This window comes from Peromyscus californicus, unplaced genomic scaffold (genome assembly GCF_007827085.1).
Source record: "Peromyscus californicus insignis strain IS unplaced genomic scaffold, ASM782708v3 Scaffold_4__1_contigs__length_199733344, whole genome shotgun sequence".
Lineage (NCBI taxonomy): Eukaryota > Metazoa > Chordata > Mammalia > Rodentia > Cricetidae > Peromyscus > Peromyscus californicus.
This window is the reverse complement of record NW_026294562.1, coordinates 173,991,981-174,016,106: the sequence shown is the minus strand read 5'-3', so window position 1 is coordinate 174,016,106 and position 24,126 is coordinate 173,991,981. Positions and strand designations below refer to the sequence as shown.

At 50.8% G+C, this 24,126-nt stretch overlaps 1 protein-coding gene across 1 annotated transcript in view; it reads left to right on the top strand.

Moving 5' to 3' along the window:
* The window catches only part of Sptbn4 (spectrin beta, non-erythrocytic 4), a 92,457-nt gene that overhangs the window by 45,004 nt on the left and 23,327 nt on the right, over nt 1-24,126 (top strand). The window contains 5 exon segments of the mRNA XM_052712762.1: nt 414-1,164; nt 2,572-2,774; nt 8,147-8,237; nt 11,773-11,919; nt 14,256-14,519. Of these exon segments, the coding sequence (XP_052568722.1) occupies nt 414-1,164; nt 2,572-2,774; nt 8,147-8,237; nt 11,773-11,919; nt 14,256-14,519 (1,456 nt within the window).

Genomic DNA, 24,126 nt, shown 5'->3' with positions numbered 1-24,126 from the left:
GCCTTAAACTCAAGGCAGTCCTGCCTCAGCCTCTGGAGTGCTAAGATTATAGGCGTGCACCTCTCCATAAAGCTGTGATTCTCTGGCCTGTGACTTAAGGCAGGCAACGGGGATCTCTGGTCTGCTTTCTGCCTTTAGTCGCTAATATGTGGACTCTGGAAATGGCGATTAAACTCCGGAAGAGAATGAGATGACAAATCGGGTTCTAATATTATTATGAAGATAATTTGATGGCGCTGGAGCGATACATTGAGAGCTGCTGCTTTAAGCGCTGTCCAAGGTGGAATCCTATTTATCCAGGCACAAACCTGCACTCTCCCAGGTCCCGTGGCTTTCGAGTGGCCAAGGAATGGATTTTACCCTGGGCGCATGGACCTCCACATTTGATCACCCTCTTTCCCGCCCCTGGACAGGTGGAACCGCATCGTGGAGCTGGTGGAACAGCGCAAAGAAGAGATGAGCGCCGTGCTGCTGGTGGAGAACCACGTACTGGAGGTGGCCGAGGTGCGCGCCCAGGTGCGCGAGAAGCGGCGCGCGGTGGAGAGCGCGCCCCGGGCGGGCGGAGCCCTGCAGTGGCGTCTGAGTGGCCTGGAGGCGGCCCTGCAGGCACTAGAGCCGCGACAGGCGGCGCTGCTGGAGGAGGCGGCGCTGCTGGCGGAGCGCTTCCCCGCCCAGGCAACGCGCTTGCACCAGGGCGCAGAGGAGCTGGGAGCCGAGTGGGGCGCGCTGGCCGGAGCGGCGCAGGCTTGCGGCGAGGCGGTGGCGGCGGCAGGTCGCCTGCAGCGTTTCCTGCGCGATCTGGATACTTTCCTGGACTGGCTGGTGCGGGCGCAGGAGGCGGCGGGCGCCGTCGAGGGGCCGCTGCCGCGCAGCCTGGAGGAAGCGGACACCCTGCTGGCGCGCCACGCGGCACTCAAGGAGGAGGTGGATCAGCGCGAGGAGGACTACACGCGCATCGTGGCTGCCAGCGAGGCGCTGCTGGCGTCCGACGGCGCGGAGCTGGGCCCCGGCCTGGCGCTAGACGAGTGGCTGCCGCACCTCGAAGTTGGCTGGCACAAACTGCTCGGCTTGTGGGAGGAGCGCAGGGAGGCGCTGGTCCAGGCGCACGTCTATCAGCTCTTCCTAAGAGACCTATGCCAGGCGCTCGCGGTGCTGCGCAACCAGGTGCCAGCTGGCGGTGCGCTGGGGTGCGGGTTCAGGTGGGGGTGGGGTGTTTCCCGGGACCCCTAGATTTCTGTTTTATTCAAGATGGGGATAGGGAATTAAGGGAGAAGTAGTTGTTTAACGGGAAAATTGAGTTTTGGACTGTGAGGGGGAGAGCAGGTGTGTGACAGAATTTAAAGGTTATGTTGAGTGGTGTGAGGTTTATGGAATTGGTTGTTTTGTTATTTATTTATTTATTTATTTTTTGGGACAGGGTCTCTATGCAGTCTTGACTGTCCTGGATGTCGCTATGTAGACTAGGCTGGCCTCGAACTCACAGAGATCCTCCTGCCTCTGCTTCCTGAGTGCTAGGATTAAAGACATGCACCACCATACGTGGCCACTTTTTAATTTTTAAAAAAGATTTATTTTTATTTGTTTTACCCGCCTGTGTCTGTGCATAAAGTGCATTTAGAGTCTGGGGAGACTAGAAGAGCGCATCAGATCCCTTGAGATTGGAGTTACAGACAGTTATGAACCACCATACAGGTGCTGGGAATTGAATCCAGGTCCTCTGGAAAGAGCAGCCTGTGCTCTTAACAGCTGGGCCATCTCTTCATCTCCCTATCCCCCCAGCACCCCAACCCCAAGACAGAGTTTCTCTGTGTAGCCCTGGCTGTCCTGGAACTCATTCTGTGGATTGGGCTGGCCTCGAACTCAGAGATCTATCTGCCTCTGCCTCCCGAGTGCTGGGGTTAGAAGTGTGCACCACTACTACCTGACTTAATTTTTTAAAAAAGAATTTATTTGTATTATTTTTAATTGTGCACACGTGTGTGTCTATAAGCGTGTGAGTGCAGGTTCCTGAGAAGGCCAAGGTGCTGTTGTCTGGAGCTGGAGTTACAGATGGTTGTAGACTGCCAGATGGGGCTGCTAGGAACCTAACCTGGGTCCTCTGAAAGAGCAATACATGCTCTTAACCAATGAGCCATGTCTTCAGCCCTTTGATTTTATGGAGGCAGGGTCTCACTATGTAGCCCAAGATGGCCTGGAGCTCTCTATATAGACCAGGCTAGCCTTAAACTCTCACAGATCTGCCTGCCTCCACCTCATAAAGTGCAGGGATTAAAGGTGTGCCTCACCACGCTCTGCTTGGGTTTTGTGTTTTGTTAGAGAGGAATTTGTAGACGATCACTTTTGGAGTGGCTTATTGGGATTGTGGGTTATCTGGGAGGAAATGGCAAGAGGGGACAGTTGATAGATTCAGCAGAGGGGGCTGAGACCTGAGGAATCTGGAAGGACATACTGCTAAGGAAAGGGTCCAGCAAGAGCAAAAGCCCTGAGGCCAAACTGTGCTTGAAGCTCCTGGGAGCCTCCCTGGCGTGCTGCGGTGGGAGCCGAGCTGACACGTGTCCCTTCCGTTCCCAGGAGGTGGCGCTGTCTGGCGCCGAGCTCCCCTGCACGGTGGAGTCAGTAGAAGAGGCAATGAAGAGGCACCGGGATTTTCTCACCACGATGGAGCTGAACCAGCAAAAGATGCAGGTGGCCGTACAAGCTGCAGAGAGCCTGCTGCGGCAAGGCAACGCCTACGGGGAGCAGGCGCAGGAGGCGGTGGCCCGGCTGCTGGAGAAGTAGGTCCCCAGTTCGGAACCACAGAAGGTGGAGTCTGGGCACAGTGGAGCGGAGAGGGATACCCAGATCCTTATTTTCTGTTTCGCTGTTTTTCCCTTGTCTCAATTTAATTTCTTGTTTATTTATCTATGTTCTTGTAGCCAGGTTGTCCTGGAATCTTTTTTTTTTAAATCTGTCTACCTACCGTGTGTGCGTGCGTGCATGCATGTGTGCATGCGTGCATGCATGTGCGTGTGTGTGTGTGTGTGTGTGTGTGTGTGTGTGTGTGAACAACTCGAGGGCGTTAGTCCTCCTCCTACCACATGAGTATGAGGATTAGACTGGGCTTTTCAGGCTTGGCAACAGCTCTTCCCTTCCTAAGTCATCTCGCCCATCCAGACCAGAACTTCAGGTATAGCTGAAGATGATCTCGAACTACTCATCCTCCTGCCTCCACCTGTCTCATCCTGGGATTACAGACATGCGTCATTATGCCTTTTTTTTTTTTTTTTTGAGATAGGGTCTGCCAGGCAGTGGTGGTCTTTAATCCTAACACTCGGGAGACAGAGGCAGGCAGATCTCTGAGTTCGAGGCCAGCCTGATCTACAGAGTGAGTTCCAGGACAGTCAGGGCTACACAGAGAAACCCTGTCCTGAGGGGGGTGGGGGGAATGAGACAGGGTCTACCTGTGTAGCCCAGGCTGAGGTCAAACTCAAAGCAAACCCCTTGCCTCAGGCTCTTGAATGTTGGGATTGCTGATATGCCCCACTTGCCTCACCATCCCCCTTCCTATTTCCTAATCTTTTATAATAAACAGAAGGGAGGAATGTTAGTTTCTGATGCCGCAGCAGCAGCCTGCCTCTGCTGCCAGAGTAGTTACATCATCACCTGTCGCCAGGTGCCTTTCCACCGTCAGCCATTCGACATGAGCTGTGCACCCTTTAAAAGTGCCCGCCAGGCACAGCTTGCTCTCTTTACAGCTCTTCCCCTCTCTCGTCTCTCTTGCCTCTTACTCCCCTCCTGGTCTCTTCCTTTCTCTCTTGCCTCTTCCTTTCTCTCTTGCCCCTTCTCTTCCCCTTGTCTGTCAGCCTCTCTCAAGCCCCCACTCCGACACGGCCTTTCACTCTTTGGTTCTTTCCCTCTCCCAAGAAACCTAAACTAACTCTGTTGTGTGTGGCGTCTTTGCTTAGTGGCATACCTTGGCAGGACCCTCCAAAAGGTACCCACGTTGCCTTTCTTTCTATGTATCCTCTCAACCACAGTCATTTGGAGTGTGCTGGAGGGTGAACCCAGTGCTTTCTGCATACCAGGCAAGCCCCTCATCAACCTGGTGCCATCTCCATCACCAAATCACTTTCCTTAGCTGCGTTTTGCATGTGAGGTTCAGAGAGGGAGTTGATTCATTCAGTGTCTTAGCCAGGAAGTGGCACAGCTGGGATTGGAACCCTGTTAGTTTCTCCGTGCGGCAGAGAGGAAGGCTTTCCCACATCACTGCTCTCCCTACAGTCTGGCTTGCAAAGTCCGAGTGGAGTTGACTGCAGGTTAATTTCTGAGGTGTTTCCTGGCCCCTGCGAGAGGGCAGGGAGCAGCTGTCTTTTGCCTGCTCTTCTTGGGCCCCTCCTGCTCCTTCTATGCTGCTGGGCCTCTGTGTAGCTAGAGTTTTCTCCACTCCTGCCTGGCCCATGGTCAGGACAAATCTCTCTCACCCACCAGTCCCACAGCCGCTTAGACCCAACCGAGTAAACACACAGAGACTTATATTGCTTACAAACTGTATGGCCGCAGCAGGCTTCTTGTTATCTAGTTCTTATATCTTAAATTAATCTATTAGTCTATAAGTTGCCACATGGCTTGTGGCTTACCAGTACATCTCCCTTGTCATCGTGGTAGCTGGCAGCGTCTTTCTGCCTCAGCCTTCCACTTCCCAGAATTCTCTTCTCTCCTTGTCACACCTATACTTCCTGCCTGGCTACTGGCCAATCAGTGTTTTATTTATTAACCAATCAGAGCAACACATTTGACATGCAGAACATCCCACAGCGCCTCTGGGTCTCTCTGGAAGTAGCTCCCACATACTCTCTCTTTGCCCCCACATGCACATCTATTTCTATGTCTGTTTCTTGTTCTTTCTCTCTTCAACTTTTCTCTTTGGAGAAAGATGTTATCTGCATCTATAATGCCCATTCTCTTGACAGTAGCCCAGGCTGGCCTCAACTCTTTATGTATCTGATGCCGACCTTAAACTCCTGACTCTCCAAACTCAGGCTTCTAAGAACTGGGCTTATAGGCATGGGCCAGCACATTTTGTTTTTGTTTTTGTTTTACTTTTCTCTTCTCGGACCTTATGTTTGTTTCATAGCGTGGTACGCTGCCTCTCTAGGTCTCTCCTACATTCATTTGTTTATGCATCCATTCAAAAAGGACATATTGAGCAGTCACTGTATGCCAAGGAGCTCATGGCTGTGAACAACAACAACAACAAAAAGACAAAAACAAACAAGTAAACACTCAAAAAAAAAAAAAAAAACCCTGCCCTTAGTCTGGGGAAATGTTTGGTGGATAAAATGCTCAAGGCACAAGCGTGAGGACCTAAGTTTTATCCCTAGCACCCATGTAGAAAACTAGATATGAGCCAGGCAGTGGTGGTACATGCCCAGAGGCAGGTGGATCTCTGAGTTCGAGGCCAGCCTGGTCTACAAAGCAAGTTCCAGGACAGCCAAGGCTACACAGAGAAACCCTGTCCTTAAAAAAAAAAAAAACAAAAAAACTAGGTACAGTGCCTTGTGTTTGTAATCCCAGCACTGAGGGGCAGGGATGGGAGGCGCCTGCCTGGAGGCTCTGTGATCAGCCAGTTTAGCCAAAATGATGAGCTTCAGGTTAAATGAGCGACACAGAGACACAGTGTAAAAAATAAGGTGGAGAGTAGTAGAGGGAGACACTGGCCTGCACACATGTGCGCGCGCGCACACACACACACACACACACACACACACACACACACACACACACACAAACACACAAACACACACCACTCCTCTATGTGAAAGTGGCACCCCAATGGAGAGGATAGACATGATAAGGAAAATACACGATGGGGGAGACAGTGCCACATGCCAAGGACAAAATTAAGGAAGGAAAACCAGAAAGGGTCAGGGAATGATCAAGAGGGACCTCACCAAGCTGGCATTCAACTAGAGGTGGGTCATGACCTTTTCACAAGGGTTGCACATCAGATATTTGCACTATGTTTCATAACAGTAGGAAAATTACAGTTATGAAGTAGCAAAGAAAATAATTTTATGGTTGGGGTCACCACAACCTGAGGAACTGTATTAAAGGGTCGCAGCATTAGGAAGGTTGAGAACCATTGAACTAGACCTTGGGAAGAGTCGTTGCCAAGGCCCTGAGGTGAGAGATGCTGCTTACATCACGGCCAGGAGGACAGCAGGGTCTTCACTAAAAGAGGGAGAAGCGCAGAATGGGGGAAGACAGTGAGGTAGGAGGGATATTGTGTGTGTGTGCATGTTCCCGTGTGAAGGGCCTGGAAGTTCAGGAAAGGCTTGGAGGCCTGCGGAAGATGGTATCATTAAAAAAGAGATTAATTGCATTTATTTATTTTGTGTTTGTGTGTGTAAGTGCCACAGTTCATGTGTGACAAGCGGAAGACAATTTGTGGGAGTCTGTCCTCTCCTTTCACCATGGGGGTCCGAAAGATTGAACTCATATCACCAGGCTTAGCCACAAGCCCCTTTTACACACTGAGTCATCACATAGGCCCAACGGCCTCATTCTTGCTGTCTTCTCTGCCTAGATTCTGGGGATGGAGAATGACAGGATGAGCATGCATATAAGCTGATGGTGTGCCACTACCACTGAGCCACACCCCCAGCCCCTCACTGGGGGATTCTAGGCAGGGGCTCTACCACTGAGCCACACCCCAGCCCCTCACTGGGGTATTCTAGGCAGGGGCTCTACCACTGAGTCACACCCCAGCCCCTCACTGGGGTATTCTAGGCAGGGGCTTTACCACTGAGCCACACCCCAGCCCCTCACTGGGGTATTCTAGGCAGGGGCTCTACCACTGAGCCACACCCCAGCCCCTCACTGGGGGTTCTAGGCAGGGCTCACCACTGAGCAGAGCCCATCTGTTTCTGTTGCCTTCTCTTATTTCTTTCCTGACTCCCCTGTTCTCTTTATTTTGTCCCCATCTCTCTGGGTCCCCCTTCTTTCTTTCTGTGCACCTGGAATTGAACCCCGAACATCACACATGCTAGGCAAGCTGTCTACCTCTGAGGTATATCTCCAACCTTCTGTTTTGTTTTCATCTCAGCTGCTGGAACTATGCTTATCCCTCTCCATGGGTCTTAGTCTGTTTCTGTGAGTCTCTCTAAAAGTCTATGGTACCTATCTCTGATTTTTTTCCCCAAGATAGGTTTCTCTGTGTAGTCCTGGCTGTCCTGGAAATTGCTCAGTAGACCAGGCTGGCCTCAAACTCACAGAGATCCTCCTGCCTCTGCCTCTCAAGTGCTGGAATTAAAGGCCAGTGTCACCACATCCAGCTTGATTTTGTTTCTAAGTGTCTCTTACTCTGTTGTTGTTTGTGTGTGTGTGTGTGTGATGTGTGTGTTTGTGTGATTGTGTGTGTGTGGTGTGTGTGTGTGGTAGGTGGTGATGGTGGTGTGTGTGTTGTGTGTGTATTGTGTGTGGTATGTATGTGTGTGTTGTGTATGTATGTGTGTGTTGTGTGTGTGTGGTATGTATGTGTGTTGTGCGTGTTGTGGGTGTGTATGTGTGTTGTGTGTGTGGTATATGTATGTGTGTGTTGTGTATGTGGTATATGTATGTGTGTGTTGTGTATGTATGTGTGTGTTGTGTATGTATGTATGTGTTGTGTATGTATGTGTGTGTTGTGTGTGTGGTATGTATGTATGTGTGTGTGTGGTGTGTGTGTGGTATGTATGTGTGTTGTGCATGTGGTGGGTGTGTATGTGTGTGTGTTGTGTGTGTGGTATGTGTATGTGTGTGGTGTGTATGGTGGGTATGTATGTGTGTGTGTTGTGTGTGTGGTATGTGTATGTGTGTGGTGTGTGTGTATGTGTGTATTGTATGTGTATGTGTGTATTGTATGTGTGTGTTGTGTTGTGTGTGTGTATGTGTGTGGTATGTGTGTTACTGTTATGTCTCTGTATCTCTATGTCTATCCCTGACCCCTCCCTCCCTCCTCCTCCTCCAGTTTCCTTTCTTCTCTCTCCCTTCTCTGTCCTACTAGTGTTTCTGGGTCCTTCTCTTTCCCCTGCTTCTACTCAGCAGATGCCCTCACATCGCTCCTGCTAGCCGCCCCTCTCCCGGTTCCCACACCTGGGCCTCTCTTCAGCCCTTCTCTTCTCCCCAGGAGCCAAGAGAACCAGCTGAGGGCCCAGCAGTGGATGCAAAAGCTCCTGGATCAGCTTGTACTGCAGCACTTCCTGAGAGACTGTCATGAGGTAGGCCCTCCAGTGTTCCGCGACCCCGTCTAAGTGGGTCGTGGAACCATGCTCCACCAGGAGGCATGCCGAGTCCTGTGCCAGAGCGCATGCCCCGCAGCTCCTTGTCAGCCCATGTGAGCTCCTGGGAGACAGAAGGAGCCCTGGGCTCCCCTAGCAACCGCTGAGTGCGCGCCTACGGTTCCTAGGGAAGGAGTGCTGATCTCACCTTTCTCTAAAGATTTGTGAAGCTGAGGGCTGGGGGTGGGGGAGTGGATGGACCAGTGGCCAGGAGCATTCCTTCAGTCACAGATGGCCCGAACTAGGCCTTCACAATTATTTGGTTTAGTTAGTTATGGTGCTGGGGACCGGACTCCAGGACTTGAGCTCTAGGCAAGGGCTCAGGCTCTGAGCTATATCCCCAGTTCCTTAATAACTAAGAATCAAATGCCTTCTCCTGCATGCCTTGGAGTTCACAACTGATAAGATGGCCCAGACTCTCTTCTGCATTGAAATACTCCTGAAACTCCCCTTTGCCTTGGATCCCAAAGGAACTCTTATGGACCTGGACCACACCATAGATGGATGGTTCATAAACATTCTCCTAATTCCCAGAGATGCCCTGGCCCTGTGTGATCCAGGACTAGACTCTACCCCCATGATGAACTGGTACCCGTTTCTCCAGAAGGTTCAGGAACCAAGTCCTTGCCCTCCTCCCACCCCGACTAAAGATAAGGTTTGACTCTGCATATTGAACACCCATAGCAGACTGGTCTCCACACGTACGAAATAGACACAGGTCTCCAAACCTTCCCATAACTGAGAGAGCCTGTTAGCAACGGGTCCCTGTTGGTCCTCCTTCCCACTGGAGATGGTTCTGGACAGCATCACAGATGTACCAGGCCGCTCCTGCCCTAACCTCTACCCTCAAGTGGTAGCCTGAAAGCGGGGCCTCTGCGGGTTAAGGATGGTTCAGGAGGCCCTCCAACCCCCCTTACCACAGTCCACACCCTCACCTAGTTGAAGGAGCTGGGGACCCGGACCCCCTCCTGCCATTAGGAATGGTCCTGTGCCTTGTCGTTGGACTGTTCTGGACTCGGTAGCAATGATCTGAGATGGACCGGAAGGTCCCCGGCCTGGAAGCTCAGAGAAGGTGGTGATTCCTCCCCCACCCGGACTAGGGCCCCCCGCAAAGAAGGCGGGCCTGGAGGCAGGCAGGGGGCGCGCGCGGGCGGGCGCGTGGCCGCGGCGCGGGGGCGAGGGAGGGGGCGCGCGCCCGCCGGAGCCTCAGCCGTTGCCGCTGCCGCCGCCGCCGCCGCCGTCGCAGTGGAGGGGCGAGTGCCTGTCCGCCCGCCGCAGGGACGCTCCTCCAACGCCGCCGCCGCCGCAGGTCTCGGGGGCGCCAGAGGGAAGGGGAAGAGAGAGGGGGAGGGGGCCGGCGCGCGCCCCCGCGGACACGCGCGGGGGAGGGGGCTCGCGCGCGTGCTCGCCAGCCAGGCCCGCGGGAGGGAGGGGCGGGGGCGGCACGGGGGCGGGCCTGGACCCCCGCCCTGGGGAGGGGGGGGGAGGGACGAGCCCGGGAGCTGTCCGCGGTGCTGGAGCCGCAGCGAGAGGGGGCAGGGAGGGGGACTAGCCTAGGCTAGTCTGCATTTGATGTATGGGCGAAGCAGGGGGTCCCAACCTCCCTACGAGGGGATCAGATTTGCGCTGGTCTTGAAGGATTTCCCCGATTTCTAGGGTTTTGAGTCTTCGGTTCTTGCGGGGTCCGTAGCAGTCTCGGATGATGGGGTGAATCACTTTGGGGGGGCTCTGCAGAGGGAGATGAGGTATTAGCTGTGACCTGAGTGCGAGGGGCTCTGACTTTCGGAGAGAGTCTAGCCTTGCACTGAGTGGCCCAGAGCGGGCAATCCCTTTTAAGGGGCTTTACCTAGAGAACGTCTATCTTCTCCGTTAGGGGTTTTGCCTTCACTGTGGGACTCCGGTTGCGTGTTCATCCCTGTGTAGGGAATTGGGGAATTCGGCGTTTGACTTTGCGCGTGTGTGTTGTGAGAAGCTGTCCTGGCCCCCTGAGGAGCACACGCTCTGGGGACGTGGGGTGGGGTGCGGTTTGGCCGGCTCGGGGTTTGTCCTTGAATATGACTGCATTTGCCTCCCAGGACCGCGGAGTCCGGCCTTTTTTTTTTTTTTTTTTTTTAACCAGGAGGGAGGAGGAGGATCTTGTGACTGGAGGGGGGAGGAGCAAACTGTCCCAGGTTCAGGCTTTGGTCGGGAGGAGATTGTAGCTTTGGAAACCAGTCTTGTTTAATAAGCGCTTCCCCCCTCCCCGAGTGCTGGAGATAGAACCGGATTCCAGAACTTACTTTTTCGTGCTGAGCGAGCAAGCCCCCTCGGCTCAGCCGTCACTCTTGCGGAGGAAGGCGCTCAGAAAACAGCCCTGTGTTTGTTGTTATCGGGAGAAATGAGAATATTCTTGCTGTTTGCATCTTGGATGACGTTGGCTTGGGGGGGGGGGCGGTGCTGGATCAGGGAGTTTGATCTGATCCACATTGGGAATCCTACATTTTGGGGGTAGATCGGTTCTAGGAATCAGGAGGCAGCCTGTTGCATGATTTGGGGTAACTGTGTCTTAGTCACAGGCGCTGGACTTAGGTTTCATTAGAATTTCTGGGCCCAAGGGTTGAGTCTCCTCTAGCTTGGAGGCCTAATTATCAGGATGCTAAACATGGAAATAGTCGGGAGGTTGTTTGGGGGTATTGATCTGACCGTGGGAGTGCTGGGGCTAGATTTGGGCTTGTTCAACCTGTGGCGCAGGTTAAAGATGTTTAAAAATTGAATCAACAGGGTCTTACGATGTAGTTCAGGTTGGCCACAAAGTCCATCTCCTCCTCTCCCAGCCTGCCCAGTGCTGGGGTGGCAAGCATGCATTCCCGCTCCCCCTCAAATATTGAGAGTTGAAGGTTTGGTCCTTATTAGGGGGTCATACTATTTTCTCCTTTTAAAAAAATTAATTTTTTTATTACGTTTATCTACTCACCTCACATGTGGATATGGCTTTGGGTGCCCTCACCATCGAACATACAAGAGGGTCAGAGGACAGTTCTCTGCTTCCACCACGTGGGTCCCAGAGGCTGAACACAGGTCTTCAGGCTTGGCAGCAAGTACCTTTACCCGCTGAGCCCTCTCACCAGCCTGGGGCCTCAGTTTTCCTATGGGTGGGACCAGGGCAGGAGGTTCATCTGATTGACGAGGTGATTTAAGGGGTTGATTTGACCTGCTGTGGAAGGAGGGTGATGGGGCCAGACATCCAATTTTGGTTTCTGGTACGTAGCCGAGGCTGGCAGAGCCCAAGATTTTTGTATTGGGGGACCACATAGGCATCTTTTATCCAAGAAAGGGCTGGAGAGTCCTCTCCAGTCAGCCTTATTTGCATAGATTTCCTTCTCAGCTTCACTCTTATCAGCCAAGAACCTGACCCGGGAGTTCTTCTGAGGGGTGTTGTGAGGCTGTGCCAGATGGGGAGAGAGACCCCCTGAGCCCTCCTGTCTGCCCTGCACAGCTGGATGGCTGGATCCATGAGAAAATGCTGATGGCCCGCGATGGCACCCGGGAGGACAGCCACAAGCTGCACAAGAGATGGCTCCGGCACCAGGCGTTCATGGCTGAGCTGGCTCAGAATAAGGAGTGGCTGGAGAAGATAGAGAGGGTGAGGACGAGCAAGGCCCTCTGCCCGCCCTCCCGCAGACACGCCCTCATGCTGATGCCTTCACCGTCATCCTTCTGGGCTGGCATCCCTCAGCTGGTTCAAACCTGTGTCATGCCTGCTTGCTCCTAGCCATGTGACTTGGAGTCATCATTGTAGCCTTGAGCTTCAGTTTGCTCATCTGGACAGTGGTCTTCACCTCTTCCAACTGTTGCTCAGAGCCTCCTGTTTATTAGCATTTCCCCCATCCTATAAACCCTACCACACTTCCCCTCACATTACCTCAGTCATTTAATATGGAAGGAAGCCTTAAACACAGGCTGGGGAAGCCCTGTATTAAACTAAAGTTTAGATTTTTTTTTTCAGCCCTAGTTTCAGGGTCTGTAACCAGCTGTGATATCTTAGGAGAACTACGTTGGCCTCCTAGACCCTAGGTTTCTCCTTTTCCTCCTCCTTCTCCACTTCTTCTTCTTCTTCCCCTTCCCCTTCCCCTCCTCCTCCTCCTCCTTCTCCTTCTTCCCCCCTCCCCCGGCTTTTTTTTTGCTTGCTCTTTGAGAAATGGTCTTGGTATGTAGCTTAGGCTGGCCTCCAATCCAAGACCGTCCAGCCTCAGCCTCCCTAGTGATGGATTACAGTCCTCCATCACCACACCTGACTTCCATTTACCCTTTTGAGTAAAAAATAGCAAATAGGTGTGGCTGCCTCTCTGGGTTTCTGAGTACATAAAGTGTGTTAGAACACCAGGCACCAGGCATGGGAGGTATAAGACAAGGCACCTGTTATTATGGTTTGTTGATTTGTGGGTTTTTTTTCCCCCCTGGTGCTGCAAATTGAATTCAGGACCTCATGCATGCTAGGCAAGTGCTCCACCACCTAGCTACGTCACGGCCAGCTTTTCTCTTTTCTTTTTGTTATTATAGTTATTATGGTTTCATTGCTGAAACTGGAACTCAGGACCTTGTACAAGCTAGGCTAGTACTCTACCACTGACCCACAATCCCAGCCCTTTAAATTTTTTGTTTAACTTTTTGGTTTTTTTGAGGCGGGGTCTCATGTAGCCCAGGCTGGCCTCAGACTCACTAGGTAGCTGAAGATGACCTTGAACGGCTGGTCCTCCTGCCTCCACCTCCCAAGTGCTGGGAAGACAAGCATGCACCACCACACTTAGCTTTCTTTTTTATTTATCTATTATTGTTATTTCATTTGTTGAGACAGAGTCTCACTGTGTAGACCAGGCTGGCCTTAAAAATGATTCCCCTGCCTCTGCTTCTAAGTGGTAGGGTTATATGTGTGAGCCACCATACCTAGTTCAGTATTGTTATTTTTGTTTAGATTTTTGTTTTGTCTTTTATTCTTTTGTTTGTTTTGGATTTGGTTTTTCAAGACAGATTACTTTGTATAGCCTGGAACATGATCTGTAGACCAGGCTGACCTCGAACTCACAGAGATGGGCCTGCCTCAGCCTCCCGAGTGCTAGGATTAAAGGTGTGCACCACCACTGCCCAGCTTTACGAGACAGGGTGTCATTATGTCATCTTGGCTGCCCTGGAACTCTCTTTGTAGACCAGGCTAGCCTCAACCCCACAGAGATCCTCCTGCCTCTGCCTTCCAAATGCAGAGATTAAAAGCATGCATCTGTTATTGGTAACATGTCATAAATGTAGCTCTGGGCCACCGAGACAGTTGACTTCAGCTTTGGAAGGGCCTAGACAGGTACTTGCTTTCAGTATCAATTCCCTAAACTCCCCCTTGTTCTGTTTGAACCCTTAGAGCCGCAGCCCAGGGCAACCCCACTTTTCTAATCTAACAGAAATACTCAGGTTCACTTTATACTCTTAAGTGATCATAGTGACCCCTTAAGGGACAGTGTGTGGCAAAGCCAGTCTTCTGGACGTTGAGCTTAATGGCAGTTCATTCTCTCCCTGCCTCTCCCTCCCCTCTTCTCTCCCCTCCCCTTCTCTCCCTTCTCTTCCATGTTCCCTCCCCCTTTTCGTCATCTTCTCCCATCCCCTCTCCCTCTTTCCCGTTCTCCTTCTCTACCTCATCTTCCTCTTGTCCCTCTCTCACGGTCCTACTGTGTGAACATATCCCCTTGTTCATTACTTTGTGACCAACTGTCTTTCCCTATTTCCTTCCCATATCGCTGGGCTCTCTTGTCTGCCCCCATCAACCCTATCTGTCTCTTGCCTGTCTTCCTTGGTCCCATCTGTTTGCATCTGTCCTTTCCTGCCTCTGCCCCTCTCTCCCCGCATCTCTTCTGTTGGTCCTGTATCTCTTTGTCTGTTTCCACTACCCATCTCCTCTTCCTCCTGTCTCCGACCTTCCACCCCTCCTGCCAGGAGGGCCAGCAACTGATGCAGGAGAAACCCGAGCTGGCAGCCTCTGTGCGCAAGAAGTTGGGCGAGATCCGGCAGTGCTGGGCGGAGCTGGAGAGTACCACGCAGGCCAAGGCGCGCCAGCTCTTCGAGGCCAGCAAGGCGGACCAGTTAGTGCAGAGCTTTGCAGAGCTGGACAAGAGGTTGCTTCACATGGAAAGCCAGCTACAAGACGTGGACCCTGGTGGGGACCTGGCCACCGTCAACAGCCAGCTCAAGAAGTTACAGGTATGATGGGCTGGCTGGCCTGGTGAGGGGGGTCCCCTGTGGCAGAGCAGAACGGTTCATATCCCACCTCTGAGGTGTTTCCACCTGAGGCTGTGCAGTAGGAGTGACTGCTGGGAACAGTCATCACCTTAGGGTGGAGGACTCACAGGGACAGAGGGAATCTATAATAAAACAAACGGTACAGACATTTTCTCAGGATTTTGATATTATTTTGTGTGGAGAAAGAAAGGCCCAGAAAGAGGAGAATGGCTTTGCCCAAGTATCAGGGTGTCCATGGAGTACTTTCTCTTTCAGTCCCCGGGCTCAGCATTCACAGACCCCTGCAGCAATCTTAAGAAATAGATGCTCTATTACCCCCATTTTACCAATGAGAAGACTGAGGTGCAAGAAAACTGCACAGTGGCCAGATTCTGCCCTTCTGAACAAAGAGCCCTTCGAGAACATTCCTGGGCCTGATTAAGCTCTGCTTCTAGCCTGGCAGCTGGTTGGTGTTCAGGCCTTAAAAGTCTGTGTGGCAGCCGGGCAGTGGTGATTCATGCCTTTAATCCCAGCACTCGGGAGGCAGAGCCAGGCAGATCTCTGTGAGTTCGAGTCCAGCCTGGTCTACAAAGCAAGTCCAGGACAGGCACCAAAACTACACAGAGAAACCCTGTCTCAAAAAACCAAAAAAAAAAAAAAAAAAAAGTCTATGTGGCTGGTTGATGTGGAAGCAGGCCCTGCTGCTCATCTCTTGAAGTGGAGTGGCTCCTATCTTTAAATGCCAGGGCTGGAGCTTGATTGAAGGATAAATAAACTGAGGCTTTGGAAGGTGAATTTCCTCACTTGGGGAGCAAATGGTAGGGGCTGGATTCAAAACCAAATCCTTTGTGTCTTCGGTGCCCCTTGGATAGAATTCTTTCAAGGTTTTTCTTGTAAAGTAATCAACATGGTAGGTGGCAAATTGAATTAATTAATTAATTTTAAAGATTCAAAAACTGACAATGTAGCTCAGTTGGTAGAGTGCTAGTCTGGATTCGATCCCCAGCCCTGAATAAACTAGAGTGTTAGCACACAGGCCTGTAATCCCAGCACTCCAGAGACGGAAGGATGGGGACCAAGAGTTTGAGGTCATGCTTGCCTTCAGCCAGTTCCTGACTAAACTGGGCTACAGAAGACCCTGTCTCAAACCAACAACAAGGTTAGAGCTAAAAAAATAAAAATGAAGACTGCCTGGGCGTAGCTCAGTGGTAGAGCCCCCGCCTAGAATCCTTCAGTGAGGGGCTGGGAGTGGGGCTCAGTGGTAGAGCCCTTCCCCACCTAGAATCCTTCAGTGAGGGGCTGGGAGTGGGGCTCAGTGGTAGAGCCCCTGCCTAGAATCCCCCAGTGAGGGGCTGGGGGTGTGGCTCAGTGGTAGAGCCCCTGCCTAGAATCCCCCAGTGAGGGGCTGGGGGTGTGGCTCAGTGGTAGAGCCCCTGCCTAGAATCCCCCAGTGAGGGGCTGGGGTGTGGCTCAGTGGTAGAGCCCCTGCCTAGAATCTTCCAGTGAGGGGCTGGGGGCATGGCTCATGTGGAGTGCTTGCTTGAAACATTCAAAACCCTGAGGTCCATTCTCAGCACAGAAAAAAAAACAACCTAACAATAAAAGCATAATTATATAAGTATACCATTTTTTAAAAGCTTTGTTTATGTCAATTAGGCTTGTCACCATTTACCATATGAAAAATGAAAAGTTCCAATATGTATTGATTCTTTTGAAATGAATATTAAATCTATCACAAATTGTCCTTAATAGCCCTCCTCTATGAAGAACAATGGGGGCTGGTGAGATGGCTCAGCAGATAAAGGCACTTACTGCCAAGCCTAACAACTTTGAGTTTGATCCCTGGGACCCACGTGGGAGAACCGACTCCCATAACGTTGTACACACACACACACTGTGGTATGTGTGTACCGCACACACATGCATGTGCTCCCACACACTAAATGAAAAAAAAAAAAGGATGCATGCACAGATAAATAGATTTTCTTTACACACAAAAAACAGGGAAGGCTGACAAAATGGCTCAGCAAAATATTGCTGCTCAAGCATGAGAACCCATGTTTATCATCTGAACCATGTAAATCAGCCAGGCACAGCTGGGCACACCTGCAATCCCTGTGCTGGGAAGGTGAAAGTAGGCAGCTCCCTGTGGTGTGCTGGCCAGTCATCCCCCCCGCCCCCGACTCTGTGAGTTCCAGGTTCACTGAGAGACCCTGTCTCAAACAAATACAGTGGAGCAACTGAGGAAGAGATCCCTGACATTGACCCCCGCCCTCCACATGAACACACACATGGACGGACACCCCTGGGTGTGCACACACAACCGTGTACACACAGATAATAAATAGAGCAAATGTTAAATGTGAGAAGAAGCTGTTTATATTTTTTGCAGCTCTTTCTGGTGAGAGATGAAAGAGAAGTGGCTTCTCACATCCGCCTCTGCCTGGGCTTGTTGCTGTCATGTGAATCACCCAGCCATCTCTGAAAAATCTTGTGTTCTCAAGAATGAGAATAATATAGGCAAACAGCACTTTAGTGGGTAGATAGATAGGTAGGTAGGTAGGTAGGTAGATAGATAGATAGATAGATAGATAGATAGATAGATAGATAGATACACTACCCTGTGGGTTGATGGATGGATGAATGGATGGATGGATGGATGGATGGATGGATGGATGGATAATAAATAAGACTTATTCTATAGGTGGATGAATGGATAGGTAGAGATATGGTGGTAGATAGATAAACTGATCCTGTGAGTGAGTGGAAGAATAGACTGATCCTATGAATTGAAGGATGGCTGGATAGATAGATAGATAGATAGATAGATAGATAGATAGATAGATAGACAGACAGATACTGTCATGTAGCCTAGGCTGGTTTAGAACTTGCACTGTGTCTAAGGATAACCTTGATTTCTGATCCTCCACTCTCTACCTCCCAAGTGCTGGGATTATAGGCATGAGCCGCCACACTTCATTTATGTGATGCTGGAAATCAAACCCAGCATTCTACCAGTTGAGCCATTTCCTCAGCCAGCACCTTAGTGTTTTTATAAAAATAGCTTGCACCAAGCCAGGCCACACTTCAAACTGCTATCAAGTGCTCTGTACCACACACTGTAACCCCAATCCTTCAGCAGTCCTGAGGGAAGCACGTGCCCATGGAAATCCCATGGCCCAGATGGAATCCTTGGCCAGCCCACGGCCACACAGCCATTCAGGACCATGTCTAGTTGTTGGTTTGGATTTTGTTGTTTGTTTGTTTGTTTGTTTATAAGCAGGGTCTCACTATATAGCCAGGCAGAATTGAACTCCAGGCAATCCTCCTGTCTCATCTTCCCAAATATGGAAATGACAGAGTGCACCACTGTGCCTGGGTTTGAACCATGACCCTGCTACTCTCTTGTGAGTGATATTGGTGAAGCAGCTGTGCTCAGTTGCCTCTGTGCAATGGAAGGACCCTGTGCTAGCTCAGTTGTTGACAGAGGACCTGGAACATCACTCTCAAGCAGGTGGAGTCTGGAACCTGGCTGCCTGGAGCCTTCTAACTCCGAGACTTCCTGGCAGGGTGATGTAGGAATGTCACTCGTCTCTTTTTGCCTCAGTTTCTCCTTTACTAAAATGGACATCCTGATGGTACTGCCTCCTCTTCACAGTGAAGATGAAAACATGTAACTCACAAGGTATCCTCAGACTGATTGCCCCTGCAGAGCTGAGATTCAAATTTGTTAAGAGCTCCCTTGGTGCCCACACCAGTAATCCCAGGATTTGGGAGGTGGGGGCAGGAAGATCAGGAGATCAAGGCCATCTCAGCTACATAGTGAGTTTCAAGCCAGCCTGGGCTACATGAAATTCACAAAGAAAAAGAGCCAGGTGTGGCGGTGCACACTTGTAATCCCAGCGCGTGGGAGGTGGGAAGGAGGAAGGCAAGGTCATCCTCAGCTATGGAGTGAGATGGAGGCCGGCGGCTGCTCAGTGAGACCCTGCCTCAAAACAACAGAACAGCAAAAGCCAGGCATCATGACACACAGCCTAGCATTCAGGAGGCTGAGGCAGGAGAAGCCCTACAAGTTTAGAGCTAGCCCAGGCTACATGACACCCAATTTCAAAAACAAAAACAAGGAAAGAAAAAAATACCCCTGGCTTATCTGTCTCCCCAGCTTTACTTTGGTTATATTATTTGGTTACAATTGTGTCACATGTTTCTGCTCAGATTCCACTGGGGGGGAATCTCCCCTTCCTCATGTGGCTTTTTATAAATGTGTTTGGGGGTGGCATATGGCGCTAAACCTAGACACTCCCAGCTCGGTGGATCTTGCCAATTTTATGCCCAAGTGCTTCTGCTGACGATGCTCCCTCCCAGCAGCAGAACCGTTTCCTGAATCCCAGCCAATACCAGCATCACCACACTCACATTCTCCCAGCCAGATGGCTGGAAAGTGATGGTGGGCCGGAACCTGTATTTGTGGATCTCTGCCTGAACTAGCAAGCGTCTCATGGCCCTCTTGTTGGACATGGGTGTTGCAGTGTGATCTGTGGGGTGGGGGTGGGGTGGCGGCACAAGCTTGCATTCGTAGCACGCAGGAAGCGGAGGCAGGTGGATCAGGAGCTCAAGGTCATCCTCGGCTACATAGGAAGTTGGAGCCCAGCCTGGGCTGCATGAGACCCTGTCTCACACAACAACAAAACAAAACAAAATCAGAGGCAGGCCAGGTGTCTTAGGGCACACATTTAATCCCTCTCTCTCAGGAGGTGAGGCCGGTGATTTCAAGGCTAGCCTGGTCTAGAAAGTGAGTTCCAGCTGGGGATACACAGTAAGACCCTATCTAGGAGAAAGGAAAGGGGGTGGGGGAGGAAGAAAGGGAGGATCATAGAAAAGACCAGTAGCCTCTGGCTTCAGCAGGATCATCTCTCCCTCCCTACGTGGGAATTACTTCCTCCCAGCCCAGCAGACTCTGTGATGGAAACATGAGTTCCACTTTTCCAAGGAAAGGCTGAAGCCGGCCGGGATAAAGACTAGGGAAAGGCTGAACAGGACTCCTGGGCTCTTTCACCAGCAGGGGGAGCTCGAGACAGGAATGACCCGGTGGGCTCTGGCCTCCAGATGGAGCCCAGCTGGCCCTCAGGAGGCTGTGGAGGGGGCTCCTCCCAAGGTCCTGCTGTTCCCTGGGGGCTGCCCGGGAGCTGAGCACAGGGTGTCTGGAGGAGGGAGGGCCAGGGCCACCATCCAGATTGGCGTGCATGCCGGGACACTTCTCTTCTCTTTCCCGGTCCCCCCTCCCCGCCCGCGCCGTCCACTTTTGCTCTGCTCTGTCTCTGAATTTTCCACCTTCGCCGGGCATGGTGGCTCACACCTGTAATCTTAGCATGTGGGAGACTGAGGAAGGAAGATTGCCAGGAGTTGGAGGCCAGCCTGGGCTACTTAGTGAGTTTCAGACCAGCCTGGGCTACATGATGAGACTCAACAAAACAAAACAAAAACCAACAACAAACTCCATCTGTTACCCTCTTTTGACCTCACCTTAGCCTTTTTGTCTCCTCTCCAGCCACTGCAGCAGGGATGTCCCCTCCCAGGCCCAGGCCACGTAACCCAGAGTCCTCTCTCTGAGCCTCCTGACCAACTGTCCTTTCTGGTTGAGGGACCAGATGGTAGGGCGGCAAGCCCTGGATGCCAGGCCTCAGGGGCCTGGCCAGCTGGTCTAGTTCAACGATGTAGGCTCCTGCTTGCCTGCCACCCCAGGGGGACAAACGGGACGTTGACTGTAGGCATTGTGGCTGCCCAGCCAGGTCCCTAAGGACCCCTCACCAAGCTCACTTCCTGTGCAGGGCTCTTTCTCTGTCCCTTCCTTCTCCGCTCCCTGTTTCCACTCCACTAACACGGCATGGTTGAGGGCAGGAGTCCGAGTTTCTGCATTATGTACTCCAGGGTTCAAATCTCCATTCTGCTACCATGTGACTACCATGTGACCAAGGTCACATTGCCGGAATATGGAAAATGTGGTGAAGCCTCTGGGCCTGTGGTGCTGAGTTCAAATTCTGCCTCTTGCAGGTTTTACTCTGGGCTTTGGTTTCTGAAACTGGGAGCTGGGAAGAGAGCATGGTGGATCCAAGTAAGAATGAGGATGTTGGGGGCCAGGGCTTGTGGCCCCAGGCTATGTGACTGGGGATCTTTTAGAAGAACCCCCCTCCCTCCCTCCTTCCTTCCATCCCTCCCTTCCATCTTCTTTTCTTTTTTTGATACAGCATCTTACTATGTAGCTTCAGATGGCCTGAATCTCAGAGTGTAGATCAAACTGGCCTTGAACGCACAGAGATCTACTGGCCTCCCGCCTCCAGAGTGCTGGAATTAACGGTGTGCGCCAGCACCGCTGAACTTCTCCAGCCGGGTGTGAGCCACCTGATGTGGATGCTGGGAACTGAACCCAGGTCCTCCGCAAACCAACAAGTGCTCTTAACCCTGAGCCTCGCCTGCAGCCCCTCCCATTTTTTAACTTTTTAGAAAATGATAACTTATATACCATAATATGCAGACTTCTATCCCTCCACCCTTTCTTTTTTATTTTTTTTTTAAAAACATTTTCTTGGGCTGGAGAGATGGTTCAGAGGTTAAGAGCACTGGCTGCTCTTCCAGAGGTCCTGGGTTCAATTCCCAGCAACCACATGGTGGCTCACAACCATCTGTAATGAGATCTGGCGCCCTCTTCTGGCCTGCAGTCACATATGCTGTATACATAATAAATAAATCTTTTTTAAAAACAAACAAACAAACCATTTTCTTTACTATTATCTATGTATCCGTATGATATGCGTGTGCCACCCATGTGGAGGTCAGAGAACTACCTTCAACAACCAGTTCTCCTTCCACCATGGGACCTGGGAATCAGACCCAGACCGTTTACCCTCTGGGCTCTCAGCCCACTCTTCCTTTGAATTCTTGAGACTATAGCCCAGGCTGCCCACCATGTGCTGGGATTGTAGGTGTGTACCACCCACATCCAGCTTAATTTGTAATTTTTTTTAATGAGTAAGGAATCTGATCATACTTTTGTGTCCAATGATCCTTTTAATTTCAGGACAGGGTAGAGTGCCTGCCTAGCATGCACAAAATAACTGGGTGTGCTGGTGCATGCCTGGAGATGGAGGTGAGATCAGGAGTTCAAGTCACCCTCAGCTACATAATGAGTTTGAGGCCAGCCTGGGCTACATGAGGCACCAGCTCAACAATAAGCAGACAAGGCGGTGATTGTGCACTTGGAACCGTTTACCGGCCTTCACAGACAAAAGGGGCCTCCTGACTAGGGATTCAGGATGTGTGCGTGGCCTTTTCATCAAAAGGAGAGAAGAGTTGTCTCCATCTCTGGGGGTCACTGGCTGGGGACAGTGTTGCAAGGCTCTTGTAGCAGGAAGCTGGAGCTTACTCATGTCGTTTCAGGCTGCCTTGTGTTTGGTGTATGTATGTGCATGTGTGGCAGTGTGAATTCCTCGTGTGTGTGTGTGTGTGTGTGTGTGTGTGTGTGTGTGTGTGTGAGGGGGAAGGGATCTGAGGTTGAAGCTGAGTGTCTTCCTTAGTCACTTCCTCTCATATTATATTTGTGTGTATGCGTGTGTGATATGTGTGGTTTTGTGTAACACATCTGTTTGTGTGAATGTGATGTGGATTCACCTGTGCCCATGGTGAACATGTGGAGGTCAGAGGACGACCTTGGGTGTCAGTCCCCCCAGCCTGTCTTGCCTGAGTGTGTGTGTGAGTGTGTGTGTGTGTGTGTGTGTGTGTGTGTGTGTGTGTGTGTGTGTGTGTGTGTTGCTGCTGTGAACAGCAGGCTAGCTGACCTTTGAGCTTCCCCTGACTCTTCTATCCCATTTCCACATTGCTGGAGGAGACTTGGGCTGTAGACATGTGCCATCATGCCTGGCTTCTCATGGGTGCAGGGGATTCAAACCTGGGTCTGCTCACTTACATAGCACGTATTTGACCCACTGAGCCCTCTCCCCAGCCTCAGACTGTCTGTTACAGTCTCCTAGCCAGCCTTGGTGACAGGTTGCTAGAATCCTAGCACTTAGAATTCGAATTGGGAGTTTTAGTCTGCGTTATCGTGGTACCCTGAGTGTGGGAGGGTAGGAGAGTTCTGGGAGGGAGGGAGGCAGAATATGTTCCTGAACTTGCCAAACCTGGAGTCAATAGATCAAATCCCAGTTACTCAGCAAGCTGAGGCAGGAGAATCAAAAGTTCAAGTCTAACTTGGGCTCTGCATAGTGAGTTCAAGGCCAGCTTGAATTACTTACTGAGACCATGTCTGAAAATAAAAAGTAAAAAGAGGGCAGGGGATGTAGCTCAGTAAGTGTTTGCCAAGAACTTACCAATGAAAGGCTCTAGTAACAGGAAATTGATTCATTGATTGGTTAATTCAATTAAAATTTTGAGACAGGTTCTTACTATGTAGATCTGGCTGGCCTTGAACTCACACCTGCCTCTGCCTCCCAAGTGCTGGGAATGCAGGCATGTACCAACATGCGTGACAAATACATACATCTTACGAACTGTATTTTAAGAGAAAAAGATAGCTGGGACGAGAAGGCAGGAGGAAGGGAAGTGTTAGTTCTTCTGCCCAGTTACTTGCCTTAATCTGTTACCTCTTAATTTTATTATTGCTGTGTTTACTTCTCTTTCATCTGGTTGGAATCAGACAAGCACTCTGCAAGCACATTCTTTAGTGAAATATCTTATTAACCTAGAAATCGTCAGGAAAATGTAAAGTCTTCCCTCCGCCTACCCCCAGCCCCATGCCCCAAAGGAACCTCAATTATTGGTTAGTATGAATGCTTCTAGACTCTTCTCTATGCATCTCCAAGTGTGTTCATATGGGTACATGTTTTTGCTAGTGTCTTCATTTTATTTAGTTTTCATGCTTAATTTAAATTTTTGAATAAATAAAATTTCATGGTTCAGACATCAAAAACCATATGAAAAAATCCTATGTGAAAATCTCCTCCAGCCCTGCCCTCCATTCTGTGAGTTCTCATCCCTGGTAGGTGACATCTGTTGTCAATTTCTTGTTTACTCCAGGGAATTTTTATCCATGTGCAATTCACTACAAATACGTATCATATGGAGGCTCTCAAATTGCTTTTTGCTCCACTCAGTCACTCCTGGCTATTTATTCCACCCCTTTGCAGATTTCTTTAACCATTTCTTTCTTGAATTCTTATAAAGTTTTGAGATTGAGTCTCATGTCGCCAAGGGTGACTTCAAACTTGCTGTGTAGATGAGAATGAACTCCTGATCCCCCTGCCTCCACCTCTTCTAGGCTGGAGTGATAGGTGTGTGCCACCTCACCCAGTCCACCATTTCATTGTTTTTATCTCTGTGTGTGTGTGTGTGTGTTCCTGTGTGGCGGTGCAGGTGTGTTCATGCCACTTCACACCCGTGGAGGTCAGAGGACCACTGGAAGTGTTGGTTCTTGCCGTCCACCTTGTTTCAAACAGCTCTCTATTCCTTACTGCTGCGTACACCAGGCTCAATGGTCCGTGAGCTCCCCAAGATCTTCCAGCCTCCACCTCCCATCTCTCCTTAAGAGTGTTGGGTTTAC